The 19,858-nt window shown below is 37.1% G+C and overlaps 1 protein-coding gene across 1 annotated transcript in view; it reads left to right on the forward strand.

Moving 5' to 3' along the window:
* The window catches only part of NKAIN2 (sodium/potassium transporting ATPase interacting 2), a 574,708-nt gene that overhangs the window by 237,326 nt on the left and 317,524 nt on the right, over positions 1–19,858 (forward strand). Inside the window, exon 2 of the mRNA XM_074923813.1 lies at positions 14,022–14,159. Within this exon, the coding sequence (XP_074779914.1) occupies positions 14,022–14,159 (138 nt within the window). The remainder of the gene's footprint in view (positions 1–14,021; positions 14,160–19,858) is intronic.

Raw genomic sequence — 19,858 nt, forward strand, 5'->3', positions numbered from 1 at the left:
GAATAAGCAAAATTACCTGTCCTGAAGGATAGATAAATCCAAACTTGGCCCAAGTTTTCTTGAGGTCTAATTTTATTCACAAATACTTGACTTGTGCCTCAGTTTTGCCCGCCCCCTTTCCCCCCCCTGTATCTTGAGAGATAAGTGTAAGCCTTTTACAGTGTTTTTCAAAATTTTTGAACTACTTTTGTTCAACATCAAGGTTATGTAACATGTGCAGTGGGATTAAAATGGAAACAAATGGATAAGAAGTTTTAAAGAAAGGAAATTATTTCATTTTATGCTCTCCTAATTGTTGGTCTTTCCTGTTAACCACTAGAGAGCAGCTTTTTACAGGACCTGAGGAGGGATTACTGTCCTGCAGTGTTACTGAAATTTAAAGGGGATATGTCTCTGAAATGATTGTGTTTAAAAGTAATTTTATAAATAAGTTTAGGCAGTAGGATTTTAGATCATATTGGTTTTGTTCATGACTCAGTTTAAGTCTTAAAACTTTCAAAAATATGAAGGCATAATATTCTGTAACTTAAGCATAAATATATGTATTCTTGTATGCTGTCAGAGGGCATAGTTTTAACATGATTATGTAATAATTTCATTGCAATTTAAATTGTAGACCTGTAAGCTGCCTCAAATGGAAGATAAAAAAAGCCATATTAGATGAGAACAAAAGATCACCTAAGCACCAAGAGGAAACCAGTAGCAGTTGCCTAGTGAACAGTGCAGTACCCTGTACAGCGTGGCCATTCCTTCAATTTAACCTCTCAGGTTTCAGCAGTTGGTAATTATGAGACTTCTTAAGCCAAACGCTGTGGCCAGACCATAGTTTTTAGCTGCTCTCGGTGGGCTACTTTTCCATAAAATTCTCTAATTTTTTTCTGTACAAACACAAAAGCCTGTGGCAACATTTTTCCCAGTTTCATTATTATTCACCCTGTGAAAAAATATTTCCTTTTTTTCATTTTCAGTTTTTCTTACATCATTGCAACTGACTGCCTCTATGGCTAGTACTAGGAGAAATTATAAAACTTGTTGCCTACTTATTTACTTTATCACATCCTTGATTTTTCATATCCCCCTACAGCTCTCTCTTTACTGACTTCGAGTGTCCTAATTAGTTTAGTCTGTCCTCAGTAGAAATCCTCAACCGTTCTGATCATCTCTGTTATATTTCTTTGTACTTTTCCCGTTTGCCTGTGTCTACTACTGCAAGTGTGATGCTCTCTCCAATAGTGCAGTTCTCTGTTTCATGCCCACTCTTTCCTAATGATTTCTAAGATTTAGGTTTAGTTTATTATCAAGCTGACATTTTATGCTGACTATCTGGAATAATTTTATAATTTCCTGCATGTGTTAGTGTTAAATATTCTTTCCCAGGAAGGGACATCGTATTGCACTTATCAGGAACTGATTTCATCTGCCATTTCTATACCTAGTCATTCAGTGTTGCAAAATCCTTTGCAACAATTTGCTCTCAATTTTAATATTGTCTACCTTGCAAATTTGGATAGTCAGAAAACTTCAGCACTTTCACAGATAACCTCTTCTCACACCGTGCTTTCTTCAAGTGGTCAGTATTGCCGAAGCTTTATGGAAGAACAGGTATACTGGGAAGGTTCACTCACTGTTTCTTAACAACCTTCAGCAAAAGTAGTGTTGATTGTCCCACAACAAATTATATTTATCAAAATGTTCTCCCAATCTAACCTAATTGTAGTCTGAAATACTGAAAGACAAGAAATTGCTTGGATAGCATTTGACCAACTTTATATTCCGTCACACTGACTGGATAGGACATTAACTGATGTCAGCTCTGGTTCCTGATCTCCTTTTACAAGGGTGGAAAAGTCCATTGTATAATAATGCTTAAAACTAATATTTACCTTTAAAGACTTTTCACCTTACAGATTAAACTGATACACAAAATAAAATCTTCAGAAACATTTAAATAAAATAGGAAATTAATAATTAAAGTCAATGAAAAGCTCCCAGTGACCTCATCTTGAAATCAAGATTTAAATACTGCCTAGGTGCGTTACCCTGAGATGAAAAGATAGTTGTCTGAATCCCATGGGGGATCTGTGGCAGTCCCTGGAACAGCATACAGCCTGACAGTTTATTCACTATCAGCTGTATCAAGTATTCTAGTAATAATTAAAACTCTTTTAGATTACATGGATGCATCAGATTCAGTTTGTCTCACTTGGGTATCTGCACTTAGATCAGATCTCCCTCTGAGGGAAGGACATTCTTTCACTGAGTATACCATAAATTTGCTGGAGGTTCGATACCTAAACCACCAAGTTAGGGTCCTAAATTAGGTATACTGGACCTCACCTCTGCTTTCTAAATAGAAGTTATGACTAGGATGGGCTAGTTCTTCTTTCCTAGGAAATCAGTGTCACTACTTGGGGAAGGTTTATTTGCTCAGCTGTAAGGGTTTTACATCCATGTATGTAGTGAAACCTACCTCTGGGCAGGGGATGAAGGAAGAGACTTGACCATGGTTTAGCAGCATTCACCATAGCAGGGAAGACAGTTTCACCTAAGGGCGGGCAGAGGGCAGCTATGCAGGAAGCAGTTGTTCCTACCTGAGCTTCTCACAAAGAGAGAACATGAACATCACTTCAAAAATATTATAGACACTGACAGCCATTGGCAGCTCTGAGCAGAAATCTGCTGGCACTTTGGCTGGTTGCCCACAATGCAAAGCTGTCTTTACCCTGGAGTTTTACCTTTTGGCATGATTTTCTTTGTATAGTGAAGTAAATGAAGGGAAAATTTGATGACTCCTGTTATTTCTTCATATTTTTCCAGATGTGAACAAGTTTTATCTATTCCTCCTTCTCTCCACAGTAGAACTACCTGTCAATAGCAGAGCATTTTGAATGAGCATTGATCCTGTCTTTCTTTGGCTGCAGTAACAGAGCAGCAGGGATGACAGAGGTTGACTCTGCTTCAGTTATTTTTTGCCACTCAGAGAGAAGGCAATTCTCATTAACGTAAGTTCCTCTTCCACCTAACTATACTATTTTCTGGGGAGGTCAGTTGCCTGCATCTTCATTGTAAAAGGAGTTCTAATCAGTATGTCATGGGGCTAGAGATAAACCACTGGGTAAACTATTACCCCAGTCAAAATAGTGCCAAGCAACACAAAGCAGGAACCAGCTGGTTACAGCATTCATTGCATAAAGATATGCTCTTGCTTTAGCAGAGAAACAGCACACACAATATTATCAGATTATCTTTTCTTGAGTTAAAAATACTCTCTCTAGAGAGGTCACCTATACCAAGAAATGTACAGACATTTGGTGTCATGTAAAAGGTTTTTTTTCCTATTGTTTCATTAATAATAGGAGTCCACTTTGAAAAAGACATTGTCGTTACCTCAAATAATTATATTAAAAGCTACTGTCTAGCGAGGGTTAGAAAGTCAGTAGACATGCATCATTTAAAACACTGACTAATATGATTATAGGAAAAAAGCTCCACTGTTTGATTTTTTACAATCTTGTGTAAGATGGCATTCAGTATGAAATTAAATTGAACACTGTTAGCCTTCCTCTCCTAGTCTAATCCACACTAAATTGGTCAAAAACAATTATAAACACCTATTTTTTGATAGGTCGTGATTGGATAGATGATTGGTTTTTTTTCTATAATTCAAGGGGCATTTTAAATGGGTAGATTTAAACAACTAACCTAAAATTGTCAGTTCTTTTTATTTATTATTTTTTATTTTTTGCTAGGCACTGTAGAATAGTCTGGCTTAAGCAATTTAATTTGCCTTTCATAGTCTATCACAAGGCTCATGATTATTTCTTACAACAAAATATTCAGTGGAACAAATTAGTAGATTCTGCTGTGTTGGTTGGGCTGCATTCCAATTCCTGCCTTAGTGATGCTGGCTGCCTTCAGCACTGCCAGCACAATAATTATTGCTGAGTTTTCTAGACCTCATCAAACCAGCAAGGTGATCACCCCCTTGGAACAGCTGGGGATATGAGGTATGGAAAAGTGGAAAGAAATTGCTGCAACTCTGTGCTATCATGCCAACAAGTGCCACTTGAATGATGGCAGCTATTGGCAGAGGTAGGGCTCTGTTGGGGAAGAGCTTGCAGCAGTTCTAGATTATAGCTTTTGCTGCTTCCAAGGAGAAATGCTGTGGGCACTGAATTAAAGAAGGCAAACTGGAAGGTGGGGGAAACAGAGATTTGAAGGCAAATGTAGAAGGGGAAATGATGATTTGTGATAATGAAGCAAATTTTGGTTTACTATGTGATGGGCTCTTTTATGAAGGAAAAAACTTCCACAAAGACCATAATGTCAGCTACGTAGGTTTGTGAGACAGCCCTCTCCAGCCTTCATCACATAATTAAGGTACCAACTGGTGTCAGCAAACTGATGTCATTCTTGTTCCAGTACAGAGAAAGATACTACTGTTTATCAGCATTTTACCATATGAAATACAGAAGCAAATTTAAAAAAAATCTTATTTTAGATATTTAACAATATTGTCATCATCAAAATACCTGCTGAGAGACTGCTACTGTGCTTGAGTGCGTATTTTGGATAAACAAATGGGTTCAATCCAGGACACTCAACACTAACCTTTACAAAACGTAAAAACCCAGTAAAAATCAGACTTTAGACTCAAATTAGTTGATGTAAATTATCTCCATGTAAATCAGAGGAATATTATTGACTACAGTAAACATTTATGCAAATAAGAAGGCCTATTATATCCCCCTTTAGTATCTGTTTCCTTTCCCGTTTCTTTGTTTTGTTTTAACATTTTAATTTTGATCCAACCACATTTTATTTTCTGGACAATCTACTCACTCAGAAGTGAAATATTTTTATCACTGGGATACTGTGGCACCTGTTAGCACTATGGAATATAGCAAGCATTCATCATGTGTGTTTAGTCTTTTGTCAGAGATTTGCATCTATCCTTTTCCTTGCCCCTCACATTTCTAACTTTTCAGTCTTAACAGACAGGGAGTAGAGCTTTGTGATTCACTATCTCTTAAGCAGGAACTTTAGTATAGTACTTTGGTTTTCAGCATTTGTTACCTTGTAGGCTGATAAGGCTTGCCTGCAAATAGATAATATTTCAGAAACAATGTACTTGAGATATTTGCATGTGTACATGAATCGTCATACTAAAAAGAGGTCAACATAAAGTATAAGTACATTAGTTATTACAGACTAGCTTTTTATTAATTACATTTGTCATCAGGGATAGAGGAAAGGAATGGCCAGTCTGCCTTTTAATTTTATTATAACTTTAATGTTGGAAGAGGCAAGAGAATGAGACTGTACTTCTTTATATTTACAGAGTCTGTGCTTTCCAGGGGCAGGTAATGGGTTTTGTATTTCTTTAAAACAGAAAGCTTTGTGTTCCGCTCATTTAAACATACTATTTCATAAAATCAGAAAAAAGCCCTTCCTGTTTTCCTTAAAAATTTTAATGGGATCTTTTCGAGGGCAATGTCTGACTGACTCACTCTAGCTGCCCACAGGGCTTGGAATGAGGGCCCCTACCACAGCATAGAGTGTTTTGTATGCTGCCTTTTTTTCTTATAATCATGTTCCAAAGCAGATTGAATACAAACGATAAAATATTGAAAATTGCTGCAAATTGGCTGGTTCTAATCAACGATTCCTGAGTTGAATCAACAACCTTGAACTAGCCTATGAGAATACTCCATTTTCTTTACAAAAAAAAAAAAAAACAAACAACTTCACCCTTAGAATAGAAATTTCTGTTTGTGGAACTGGGTTGTAGACAACAATCAGTGTTCCCCAGCTGTGGTTACATTTAAAGGTGCTGGACCTGGGTCACTGGGAAGTTGGAAGATGAGATCTCGTGTTTGTCCCTGGGACTCTGGTGCAGAGAGCAGATGATGAGTCTGACTCTTAAGGTAGCCATGTTACAGAGAAGATGCATTGCAGCCTTCAGCACTACTTGGAGTTCCCTAAGGACTAATGGCTTTATACACAGGTAATAGGCAAAGTTTAGCAGCTAGAAACTTTTCTGACTGTAACTGATGTCAATTACCTCTTCTTACCTCTTCTTACATAAAGTGCACTGCATAGTTTAAATGTCAGTTTTCAGGTTATGCCAAGGCATGAAAATGTAGTAGGTGCTTCACATATTCTATATAAGAATAATGACTATTCCAGCAGGAGTATCTAAGAGAGAGATTTTTGAAAGGTCAAAGTGAGCATCCTGCTTCTCCAGGTTTAGTTGTGGAATGAGTGGCTACAAAGCAAGAAGCCCTCTGTGCCTTACAGTTCTGACATGGATTAGTTGTTCTTTCTCTTGCTTTGTGGACACTCTTTATATGAATGGCATGAATGTCATTATCTGAATACAAGTAAAACCAGCTTAGTGACTCTAGATTGACTGTTTTCACTTGATATAGTCCTCTGATACCAAATGCCTGGTTCTTATTATCACAAAACTCAGTCCTGATGAGATAGTGAGTGATCTTTGCCAATACCACTCAAAATTGTTAGGCTAATGAGGTTTCTTACAGGTGTGCCTTTCCTGCTGAGGAGTAAAGACTAATCTTTTGTTGTTGTTAGAAGGTAATTTTTCTTTCAGTATTAGGCCACATTCTATTTTTTGGCTGAAGAAACATACACAGAACTTAGTTTCACTACTTCAAATTAGGATGACCTAGATTCATCCTCTTGTCAACTCCATAACGACATTATCAAATCTTTGTTGAGTTTACAGATGTACTGTAATTTGAATCACTGTGTAGAAACTAGTTGTGTCTTTACGAATGAAAGCAAGATCTGGTTTATTGTCAAATACTATCATAAAGACAGAAACAATTTTAAAATATTAGATAAGGCTAATATTTCTGAATGCTATCTGAATTCTTGATTTTGCCTTCAGGCTTTACTGCAAGCAAATTCAGATTGTGCAATTATAAAATATTATTGAAGCTTAATTTAGAAGAATTTTTATGTTCAGAACTGGCTCTAGACTTCTCAGTAGTGTCAGTAAAATTGAATTTTGTCACCTTAGAAATGAGGTGTGGGCGCCAGGGCTTTGATGCTCTTGCTAGAAGAAGGATGCAAAGGAGAGAGAGAGAGAAAGAGGAATAGGGGCAAGACAGAGAGATGGAAGGGGATCCCTGAGAGATTAGTCTTGATCTTTCTATTGTCAACAGCAGAGTGAGAGAAGATAGTCTTGAGCATGTTGGAAGTGTTAAAACTTATTCCTACCAGTGTCACTAACCCAACTATCGTGATCCCTCCTTTGGTCACAGTCACAGACAGCCTGTCTCTGCAGACCTTTGACATAAGGAAAATAAGCAATCAAGCCCAAGACCATGCTCATGACTTACCTGACTTTGTACCAGGTAGTCATATGAAGGTAACAATGCAGAACACTGCCTCCAGTAGATGCTAGGTTCCCAGTATGTTTAAGTGGTTTTGTTAATCATTGATCCTATCTTAAGCTTGTACCAATAAACTGCTTTTGGAGCAGGGTCCTGTAGCTGGGGCAGATACTGTGTTGCTGTACAGCTTCCAGTCCTGATGGCATTCAGAGACGTGAACCATGTCTGCCCTCCACTCTCTAGATTCAAAAGGACTGTGGGAAGAGGCAGCCCTCACATCTCTGCCTCTGTGATACAGGCCTGCGCTCTGTAAATCTGGTCTTCTAAAAGTAAAAATCACATTTAAGCAGTATATTAAACTGTTCTTACATAGTCTATCTTCTGTGACTAATGCTTTGTTAATAAAGTTGGGGAAAGGGGGAGTATGTAGATCATCTGATTTTGAATGTTCCTAACAAACACATGGGCAGGTTTTGCTAAACATTTAGTAAACACCTAGCTGGGACCCGACAGCTGAGTATTTTGTATTATAACATTATCTTGGTTTTAACATAAAAATAGACCTCATAGCTAGACCCAATTTATCAGTTTGAGTCTGAACCACTTTTGTGCACATTCAATCCCTATCTTCCTGATTTTGTTGGAGTGCAAATATGTCTTATTAAAATAACGCACAAATTGTTATTACAGGTGTTCATGAACAGGAAAGAAAATACTTTACAGGGATTAAAACTCTTAGCACCTCTAAATTATTATTACTTAAGTTCATCCTGCAGCTGTGATATTAGAGTTATTTAGCCTCATGGTTAGAACAGTTTACATGAGATTGGTTTTTCAAATTTTCTTTCGGGCATGCAAAAAGATGTGGTTGTGATACACATCTAAGTCTTGTTACTGTTGGCCAGAAACAAGAAACTGTAGTCTGAAAACATACACACAAAAGATTTGTTATAACATGATGTTAAGATTTGTGACCTAAATTGTAGCATGAACTTAAGACCCCAACCCATTTAAGCTAGTCATTGAGGTAAAGTGTGCAGTTGTATATAAAAATTTACTCTGAAGACAAATGAATGAACTGAAATACTCTTCTGGTTACAAGAGTATTGAAATCTACTATACCTCACAAATTCTGAATTTTTGTTGTTTTAAGTTATTAGCAAAGGTGAATTTGGTCTTGCACATTAAAAAAAGCTATAGACATCTGAGACAATTATCTCTACAGCTCTGTAACTATGTAAAATGTTGCCATGAATTCAAATTGCTCCAGGTTTCAAAATTTTACATGTCTTAAGTGTAACACTTATTTAATTAGTTTTTTTTATCATAATTCTAGTAATGTGGTTCCTATAAGGGTATTCTAAAAATAATTTTAGGAAGCACTATTAAAAATACAAAATCATTCAGTGTAAAATTAGGGACTTCCCTGATTTCTTTTCCATCATTTATCTCTTTCATGGATATTAGTGTTCCATAACTTTGTGTGGAGAAAGTTTTTTTCAAGAATAGAACTTGTTGATCAGGCATTTTGCCATCAATTTCCTCTGTTTTTCTGCCTGCTCACACAGGAGATGTGTCTTTCAGGGAAGTACTTAGAAGACAGGTTTTGATTTTGTTATTGTTTGAGTCACTGGGTCTCCATGTATGTATGGTGGAGTCTAAATGTTTATAAATCATGAATACAATACCCTGAAGACATGTTCAGTGCACAGTAAACCATCAGCTTCACCAGCTCAGCTTTGGCTAGAATCTTTCTTATATTCATGTCATGAGTAATAATAACTGAAGTGTTATTTAGATAACAGTTCTGCTTCTCATTATTACATAACAGAAAACCTACTGTAGAAAGATTGTTTTTACCATTTTTTTTTTATTATTATGTTCAGTTGGAAGAGGAAGCAGCTGAGACTTAGAATACACTCTGTACCCTCGGAGAGCCCTGTTGTCTTCAGCAGGTCGCAGCAGAAATCCACTTGTACACAATACGATACAGGGATGTGGTCCTACACAGGATTTTAAAAAACTATGATTACCTTCTTATCAAGTGTGGTGAAGGCCTATTCCTTCTCTCAGCAGCATCAAACGGATTAAGAACAGAGGCTTAGTATTATGTATGTGATTCCTTTAAGGAACCAATGGACAAGTGGAAACTAATTCCTTCTTGATTTTAAGTTGAATTACCTGTGCTTGTGACGTTTTTCATTAGATGTGCCGAGAACACCATTGTGTCCACAGCTCTTCAAAGAACTTCAGTTTAGTTTTGCCTTTCTTCTTACAAAAAAAAATTCAAATCTTTTTCCCTTTGCCTGCTGTCTTGCAGTAAAGGACTTGATTTGCATACTTGCAGATGTGTAGGTGTGTTTTGTATGGATTTGACTTTCAAGATATTATCCTGTTTTTCTGCTGAGTAACTGTGGAGAATTCATTGAGTAACTGGGCCCTCTATCTCAGGACACTATCTGAAATTTTGATGAAAAATTAAATGAACCTCTCTAAGGAATGGCACAAATATATGCATTCTGCCTCAAAATGATGGAAGTGTTGGGGGAGGGTTAGTTGGGGGTGTTGTTTGTGATGCAGGTAGGCTGTAGCATGAATTCTTTCATACACCACAGGCCCAAAATACTTGTATTTATTGGGCTCTTTTTATCTTTCTATGCCATAGAGCCAAGAACTGAAAGTCATTAAAATACTATATGTCTAACTTAAAAGCACAAGCAAATGATTAGAAGCTGTGGGCATCTGATGCAACACAATTGAGCTGAGGGGACTTAATGAGTTACTGATTAGACCTTAATTTCTGGAGCTCATTCTTAGCCTGCACCAGTCATGATATAAACCACGGTTGCTTAATTCTCCTTCACTGCGATTTAAGCTAATATTCTCTTCTTCTTTTGGAGTGAACTGAGAGCCTGTTACCGTGTCTCAGCTGGTAAATCCATCAGCTGAGTGTGACCCTGCCCCAGGCCCCAGCATACTGGGAGCCTCTCTGCTGTGTGTGCTGTCCAAGGGCCCTGGCCAGTGGGAGCCGTGCATATCTGCTTGTGTATGTATGCCTGTGTGCACTTTAATTTATATCAGTGCAGGGTTTTGATTCTGTATCAGTGTGAAGAAGTCGTGGTTGAGTTTCTTCTCAAGGAGCTTTCCGATGAAAGGCACTTTGTCATTTTCCATTTTGGAGTTTGTGTTATAAATCATCTTTTGACTGGTTTCTCCTTTGTGGTTCCTGTCTGAAGTTTTAGTCCAATCATATACTTTAAGAATCATCTCAAAATGATTTTCTTTATCCTTTGGAAATTCAATTCTTAGATCCTTCAAGGTCAGTAACACTGTTAACCTGTTAACAACCAGCCTCCAACAAGGATCTGGAAATAGTTTGAGCTATTCCAAATTGACAGTATACAAGCTGTTTTTATTTTGTATTTATTTTTAAAACAGTTAGCAGAAGTCTGGAAAAAAATAATGCATTAGTAAAAATGGTTCATTGTAATTACACTTACCTCTTCTATAATTTTATCAGTGATTACGTAAGATAATCTGTCTATGATATTTATTTTGAAGCCTAAAATGACTATGTGATGGATGTTTATTTTCTAACATTAGGAACTGTCTCTCCATAACCCTACATTTTGGGTTCACTGCATTTATAAAATGGAGGTGAATTAAAATATATTTTTCTTTTCATACCATACACTTTTCATCCAAAGTATTAATTTTTCCTCTTTCCTGTTGTCATTTTACACTCTGTTTCCAGAAGAAGAAAGAAAAGAGAAAATTCTTTATCTATTTCTAGACTTTAAAGATTAATATTTATTTATCAGTCCTTTCTCTCTGTGCTGTCTTTGAAACATCATTAAACATTTGAAGCTGGTGCATATGGTTTGGAGAAAGATGTGCAGATGTTTAACCAAAAGGTTTAAGTTTCTGAAGTAAAGGAAAAAAAAATCTTTCAAAATCAGATCTATATTTTCTCTTGCTATGTAAGGAAATCCCCTATGATTCTGGCATCTGTGGAAGAGGAGGAAGCTACATAATACTGTTTTTAATAGATTTTGTCAGTACTTTGTCCTACTTTTCACTTTTCCCCTTTTAGAAACACAGATCCAATGAGATTTTTTTTAAGTAACTGCATGTAGGAAGTCCACATTATTTTTCTGTTTGTTTGTGGGTCATTTTTATTTTCTCTCCACCTTTATCTCTTCAGGAAATGGGAATAAAGATTGAGGTCTTTTCTATATTTTCCATTTTATAAATCTGTGATGGACCTTGCTGTGGTAGTCAGATCTTCTAAGGAACAGCAGCTGCATTTCCACAGCGTTTTATGTCTGCACAGTTTACCAGAATGCTGCCATTTCACATATCCAGCAGTCCACACACACAGCTGATTCCTTGGAGTGACAGGAGAAAGTCTAATAGCTAGTCTGCCTATGGCAAACATGAGCTGGGTACACAGGGACAGAGGTGGTGCGGACTTGTCTCCTTGTTCTGCACAGCCGATATTTACCTGCTGCCTTGTGTGCCATGTTTTCAGGTAGATCCCCCCACTGGAAGTTTCAACATGGCCACAAAATCTCAGAGAGTGGTGCTGAAGAAATTCGTAGTCATCCAAAAAAAAAGAAAAAATGAAAAAAAAAAAAAAAAACCAAAACGTACATTGGCATGTTGGAAGTGAAGATTCGCACAGAATAGCCATTTATCCAGCACAGCCCCACAAGCAAGTTTTGATGGAACTACTGCGTCTTTCACCAAAAAAAACCCCAAACCAAAATGTACTTGATGTATGATAGTGCAGTTCCCTTTTAACCTTAAGTTGCAGCAGGAATATTAGGTATTTTACTTTTTAATATAATTAACTACTGTGCTGTAATTTTCCTTTATAATTGTCATACTTAACTCTATGATTTCCTACTGGTTGAATGACTTGCGTCATCCCATGTATTTTTTTGCTTGCTGAATCCCCACTGTTACTGTACTAGAAGCTTGTATAGTCTAGACTCTTTTTACTACTGCTTTGCTATTCTCATTTACTGTTTGTTCAGCTGATGAAAATAAAAGCTCTGTGCTCAGAGTGGGCATTTTCGCTTTGTTACCTGTTTAACAGCACTTACGGTGTAGCACGTCTTTTGCTGATACCCCTAATAGACTTCACACAGACATACATAACACTGCTTTATGCCTCATGTTGGTCTTTTTTATATAAATTACTTTTTTTATATAAATGACAGTAGTCAAGAAAATACTTCTTAATGACAAACTTAAAAGCAAAGGCAGTCTGAGATTTCATGAAGTTCCTAATATAGCTTGGCCTTCCATTTCTTTCTTCAACTCATTGTCACCATTAGAATATTATGTTTTGGGATTCTGGGAACTCTTCTATGTTGTTGGTTTGCTAGGGAGAAATTTAGGATAGCAGAAAATGAGTTCATTAAGATCTTGGGTGATGCAGGGCCAGAATCTCATTCTGTCAATAAATCTGTCAAATAAAATGATAGGCAAAATACTAAGACTGGCTATAAGATGGTTAAATTGTGTGAAAGGAATCTTTGTTGTAGAGAGGAATTCAGTGGTTGACATGAAATTCTGAACTTTGAAATTCAGAATGATATGGCTGACAAACTTCCCCAGGGTTATTTTAACAATCCCTATCTTAAAGTTCAATTTATGTCAGTAAGTACTATATAATTAACACTTTTTACATTTTCAATGCTGGTGTAAGTCTAGGCTGTCTTTTTAATGGCAAGTTTTCTTAATTTCAAAAAGAAAGTGTTGGTGTGGCAGTGGACTGTAGCATGAAAATTGAAAAACTCTCCCATAGCTATATCATGCAAGAACAGTGGTGAACAGTAGTTAATTATACGTTTAGTACTTGATCTCAAAAGTGTTATTTTTTTAAATGAATGGAGTGTGGCAGGTACACCTAATTCAATTAATCCACAGCATAACATAAACTGAGTAAATAGTCAGTTGTCATTTAATGAAACTATAAAGAAACAGACTGCTTTTTCTTTCTTACTTTTGCATGTATGGTGTTGGCATTGTTGTCATCATTACTCCTGGTTAACACCTTATACTTCAGCTGATATTTGTGACAGTGGGAGGACATAAACTAGAGTCATTATCCGTAGAACCAGGTCAAAAAATTGTATGCATTTGGTTACAGGTAAAAGCCTACTAACAGGTTATCTAGGAATAGAGGGAAGAGAAAAAAATCAAAAGGTAGAAAATTAATGGAGGAGACAGAACTAGGCTGAAGAATGGTGTTTGTGAATAGAAGCGAAGTAGCTGAGAAGATGTCATAAGCATGCCACCAATTTTCCCTGCCAATACCCTAGAACGTTATAGCGTTTGCTGGTGTATATAACGAAACAATTTGTCTTTCTCCTCCTGCAAGTATACCATCCTAGTGAACAGTTTAGTATCTTGATAGAATTGCCCTCATGAATATTTTAACCAACTGAATATAACTCAGTAAACTGTCAGTGAGAAATGCAGCTTTCATTAAAACAAGGAGGTGAAACATAACAAACTCATTTCTTTTTACTGCTGACCAAAGTATTTTTTAACTCAGGGCAATTATCTTGGGTATGGGAAGGGGAAATGCCCTAATAGATGTTTTCTGCTCTGTTCTAATCTATTTATACTTTTGCTTTTTAATTGTAGGTTTCTGTGCTCGAGAGGCAGATATTTGACTTCCTTGGTTATCAGTGGGCACCCATCCTGGCAAATTTTATACACATTATTATAGTCATACTTGGCTTATTTGGAACCATCCAGTATAGACCTCGCTACATAACAGGAGTGAGTATTTAATTTTATTTACTTTTTTTGATGTGCATGTTAAAAAAAAAAAAAAAAAAGTTTTCCAAAGTCTATTGCTTATAGATCAAATAGAAATCTTATCTTAGTTTAACTTTCTTCTGTAATATTTTACATTTACTACAAAAACTGAAAGCCAATATGTTCACAAACTACATGACGATATTAACTTTCAAGAAGTGAAGTCAATTTAAAGGATTACAGGGATTTAGAGGTAGAATAAATGCTAGCAATAACTTTTCTAGATACACTGGATCTCTCCAACAGATCTGTGATATATTATCGTTATTCATTATTGTTATTAACTATCATTGCTGGAGTGCTTGTCTGTTATGTATATCCCTCCTAGAAATTATAGTCCAAGTTGAAAATGAAGTATGAGAATATGGCAAGAAATGCAAGTTTAATGGTTAAGGACTGAGAGCTCCAAAGTAAGGGTTTGGACCTTTATATTTTTAATCCATTTCTTTTCCTTATTCAGCTACCCCTCATACACAGACTCAGTATTGCTGCACTCTGGTACAATACAGCATTTATGAAATCCTCATTTCATACTCCGGGTTCATTTTTTTCTCCATTTGTAGGTCTATAAAGACAGAATGACAAATCTGAAAGTTGTCATTCAGAACACCTTTTGTTAGAAATAGATTTGCATAACAATATTTCCATCAAACTTGACTACTAATTCATTTAAAGCTTGTATACTTTTCAGAGACAGACAGCAATCGAAAAGATTTGCCCGTACACAGCCATATTTTCATGTCAATGAAAATAACTCCACTGAATCTGTACCTGCTTCTGCAAAGTCTGTTTCCTCTTATACCGTTCCCTCATATACCAGTAATCACTCAGGAGATAGAAAGGTTTTGCTTGTAACCCTGTGCTACCATCCATATTGCGGTAGTGTGATGCTAACAATACATTAACATTTATGTCTGTATTTGTATCTCTGTGATTTCTTATATACAGAAAATGTGTGTCTACTTGTATAATGTATTTATGCATGCACTCAATTTAACATATTCCAAAACACATATTATCAACATTGAAAAATATATTGCAAGCCTTAAATATTTAGAGGGTTTACTTCAAGTCAAAAGTCTGGGAGTCACATGAATGCAAACTGGAGTTTTCTTCTTCCATTTCTAGGGCTTTGGCCAGTTCAAAAGGCTTGAAAATAAAAAAAATAAAAAAAAAAAAAAACCCACACCAAAATTCAGACAAGTGTCAGTTAAATAAAAAGAGTAAAAAATTCCATCCCAAGACCATTCCAAGGTATAAAAATGAGCATGAGCATAAAACGCATATCTGAGCTAAACAAAAAAGCTAGATTTAAATGGCCTTTCCAACAGGAGTACAGAAAATTACCTGCTACAATGATGAGTGCTTTGTGAATGGCAAGGAATACCAGCCTTATAAATCAGTACCATTCACATTAGTTTCTGGATGATATGGTTTGTGCCACACCATCCTACTAATTTTCACACAAATCTTTTCTTAGAGCTCCCTCTCACCCTCATAGTGTAGCCCATCTGGTTTTGTGAATTTGCCTCCCTGCATCCTCTCACTGAATTGGATAGAACCAGTCTATGATCAAATGGTTTGTCTTGCTTAGATTTTATAATAGACACCTGAATATGCCATCTATCACAGACTGCTTAGATAAGGAAACAATGATGAAGCTTTCATCCTTCATTTAGTTGGATCAGCAGAGGACTGCTGTGATTTTTTCATTTCCAGTGCTTTCTTAGGAGAGTATCTAAAGTCAGGATGAGGGAAACAGCACTGGTTACTGGAGGAAAAGGTAAGGGAACTGCATCCTTTTATTCAGTTCTACTGGGCCCAGAATAGGCACCTTGTTAAAGCTGGGCAAAACTTAGTGGTGTGATCTGACAACGGGAGTAAAGTTATGAGTTCAAAGGCAAGAAAAAAGACAACAGCTTATAAGCGTGCAAGGGTGTAGCTTTAAGGTTTTCAGGTGAGTGGATGTAAATACTCAGACTTCAATAGATTCTGCAAGGGTCAATCTATCTTGACTGGACTCTATAGGACCCTTAATCCACAGTCACATTAGTACCTCAAGAAAAGCTTGCTTCAACAAGACTACAATAAATTTCCTTTTTACTGTGCATGCTTCGTAAAGATATCACCAAAATGTTTTCTAGAGGTTGTGAATCATAGGTTAAAGAGAGCAGGGAGATTTTAAGGCAAGATTTCAAGAAATGATTCAGTAGTTTAGGGAGAAGATGAAATAAGTTTTAGACAGATGGGACACCACAAGTGAAAGTGTGTCCTTGAACTCCAAGAGTCACAGGGAAGTTTTGAAGTGGGTGAGGGGAAAAGGTGACTGTGTGGTTTCAGGCCTTGGAAAATAGTTCAAATTACATGGGATGCAGGATTTATAGTGGACAAAGGGGACGGGAAATTGAAGTTTAATATTATCAGAGGGGTTAATCTCAGTGTAGGTTTGGCAAGAACAAATTAATTTTTGCTTGTAAACCTGAATCATTAACCAGTAAATAAGCAATTGATGCAGGAGGTGAAACATCTGTTTTGAGTGTGGGAATAAGTGTCCCTTCAAAGATATCTTCTCAAAAGATAATAATTAAATAATCCCTTTTTTGTGAAAAAAAATAATGATAAAAGGACTTCTTAACAACACTATGCTGAAACAGAGAATAAGGGTTTCAGTAGGAAGAAAGGTTACCCAGTGTAATGACTGAGATGTAAATGTGTTTTTTAGCAGCGCTATCATAAGATCCATCAATGCAAATGCCTGAGAGGTAATACTATTGCAAATTATTAAGTGTTCTGGAAAGATGCAATGCTCTTAACCTGGGTGGGGCTCCACCTGGAGTCTCAGTTTCTCCCCATTCCTTCTATAGAGGGATTCCAACTGTGCTGATATGCTTGGTGCATATTCCTCACTCCACTATGGATTATTAATCACCTGACTAATTGGCGACCTTCTACAATGGAGTAACTGCATCAGTAGACAAGGGAAGAGCTATGGTTGTAATCTAACTAGACTTCTGGAAAGCTTTTGATACCGTCACCCACAACAATCTGGCTGCTAAATTGGAAATGTATAGGTTTGACAAATGGACTGTTAGGTGGATAAAGAAGTGACTGGATAGCCACGTCCAAAGAGTCATGCTCAATGGCTCAATGTCCAAGTGGAAACCAGTAATGAGTGGTGTCCCTCAGCAATCTGTACTGGGATCAATAGTATTTAATGTTTTATCAACATCTTAGACAGTGGGATTTAGTACACCCTCAGCAAGTTTGCAGATGACACCAAGCTGAGTGCAGTTGATTCGCTAGAGGGAAGGGATGTCATCCAGAGGGACCTTAACAGCCTTAAGGAGTGGGCCCATGTGAACCTCATAAAGTTCAATAAGTCAAGGACAAGGTCCTGCACATGGGTGAGGACAGTCCCTGATATTGATAGAGACTGAGGGGTGAATGGATTGAGAGCAGCCCTGTGGAGAAGGGCTTGGGGGTACTGGTGGATTAAAAACTGGACATGAGTCAGCACTGGTGGACTAAAAATTGGACATGAGCGAGCAATATGCACTTGCAGCTCAAAAAGACGAATGTATTCTGGACTGCATAAAAAGAATTGTGACCAACAGGTCAAGGGAGGTGATTCTGCTCATATACTTAACTCTCATGAGACACATGGAGTACTGGGTCCAGCTCTGGATCCCACAGTACAAGACATGGACCTGTTAGAGCAAGTCCAGTGGAGAGCCACAAAAACATTCAGAGGGCTGGAACACCTGTCCTATGAAGAAAAGCTGAGAGAATTGGGGTCATTTAACTTCAAGAAAGGAAGGCTCTGGGGAGATCTTATTTCAGCCTTCCAATATATAAAGGGAACTTACAAGTAAGATGAAGAAAGACTTTTTACCAGGGCCTGTAGTGGAAGGACAAGGGACAATAGGTTTAAAGTGAAAGAGCATAAGTTTAGTTTGAACATAAGGAAGAAAAGTTTTACAGTGAGGGTGGCAAAACATTGGAAGAGGTTGCCCAGAGAAGCTGTGGATACCTCTCCCTGGAAGTGTTCAAGGCCAGGTTGAATGGGGTTTTGAGAAACCTGATCTAGTGAAAGATGTCCTTGCTGTCCTGGTTCAGCTAGGATAGGGTTAAGTTTCCCCAGCAGAGAAGAAGGGATCTCCAGCTGAGTTATTCATACCATGCTGATGTCAGGTCTGGGCACGGGAGCGCGGGAACTTTTTCCTTTGTAGCTTTGCTTGCGGGAAGCACCAGGCTGTCCATAACCATTGCGGTATTTCTCTGTATTTCTGTATATCTTTTGTCTTGTTTACAGTTATTGCTGTTTATTGTTGTCATCATTGCTACTGTTATTGTTCAGATCACACTGTTGTATTAAATTTCTTCTTATTTTAACTCAGGGTTTGTGCCTCACTGCCAGCCTGACCGGCTGAGGGTGGGGGAGGGGCAACGGCAACATGGTCTCCGGTCCCGGCAGGGCTTAAACCATCACACTTGCCCATGTCAGGAGGTTTGGACTAGATGGCTTTTAAATGTCTCTTCCAACCAAACTGGTCTGTGATTTTGTGATTCTATGAAAGAGTAAGGAAATGCTAATGAATGAATCGATGTTTTCTTACTCCTGCATTATGGAAAACTTTGTCAATCTCATTCTATTGTTGTCTTAACATTTCTAGAAAACATTCTCAGAATATATAAGAAGGACAAAAAGTCCAATTTGTACTGAATGGCATTCTCTTCTCCAAACAGATGAATCCACCTGACAGGTTAAGAAGCTGACTTTATGGTTCTCCAGTGCTACAGAGGTAGCACTGTAAAGTTAAGTACTTTGTTTCTCCACAGCTATGGGAAGAAGATAAAGGAATGTCTATTGGGACTTGACAGTGACATAAACAGATTGAGAAAAACTTTGAAGTGAATTATGAAATAGAAGAATTTGAGGAAAATCATGTCTTGGATGTAGATTCTACTGTAATTTCTATTGCTTATTTGTACCTTCTAGAGCTGTTAGATTTCCATCTTCTAGAATTAGTTCCAACTAAGAGAGAATTTTTGTACAATTCTGTATGTTTGATTAAGCAGTCTTATAAGCTGTTAAGAAAGTGAAAAAGCATTTGCACTGAAGAATAAATTCTCCTGCCTTGAGCATAAAGTGAAGATCCAATACAAGTAAGAGAGTAAAGTTTTAAACCAGAAGGAATTACCTTGTTTCAGACCTGTGATAGTAGGAGATTGTACAAATTGTTTTCTTGTAATGACCTATTCATTGCACAGTTCAAGTGAACTTTGGTTGTGTGTGAAGCAAAATTGCACAGTGGGCAGCAACGATTAATTTATTCTGTGCTAGTATTTCCTCCTCTTAAACATAATAGTAACACCCCCTAATAATAGTGAACATAACAGGGACTCGTACAGACCACAGTATACTAACAGAAGAGAACAAGGATCTCGGTTTGACACAAATCAAATTTGCAACCTTTAAGAGCAAAAAGAATCTTGTACAGGATAATACCTGGTCACATTAAGTCTGGGAGAAAAGGATAGGTTATTACTGGTACATTGTTTAACACGTAATTGCTGATATATATTAAAAAAGAGAAAGAGGCAATTACCTTATGTCTAAGCTTCTTGCAGCATCATCAGTCTGCCAAACCATTAGGCCT

This window comes from Athene noctua, chromosome 1, assembly GCF_965140245.1.
Source record: "Athene noctua chromosome 1, bAthNoc1.hap1.1, whole genome shotgun sequence".
NCBI classification, from domain to species: domain Eukaryota; kingdom Metazoa; phylum Chordata; class Aves; order Strigiformes; family Strigidae; genus Athene; species Athene noctua.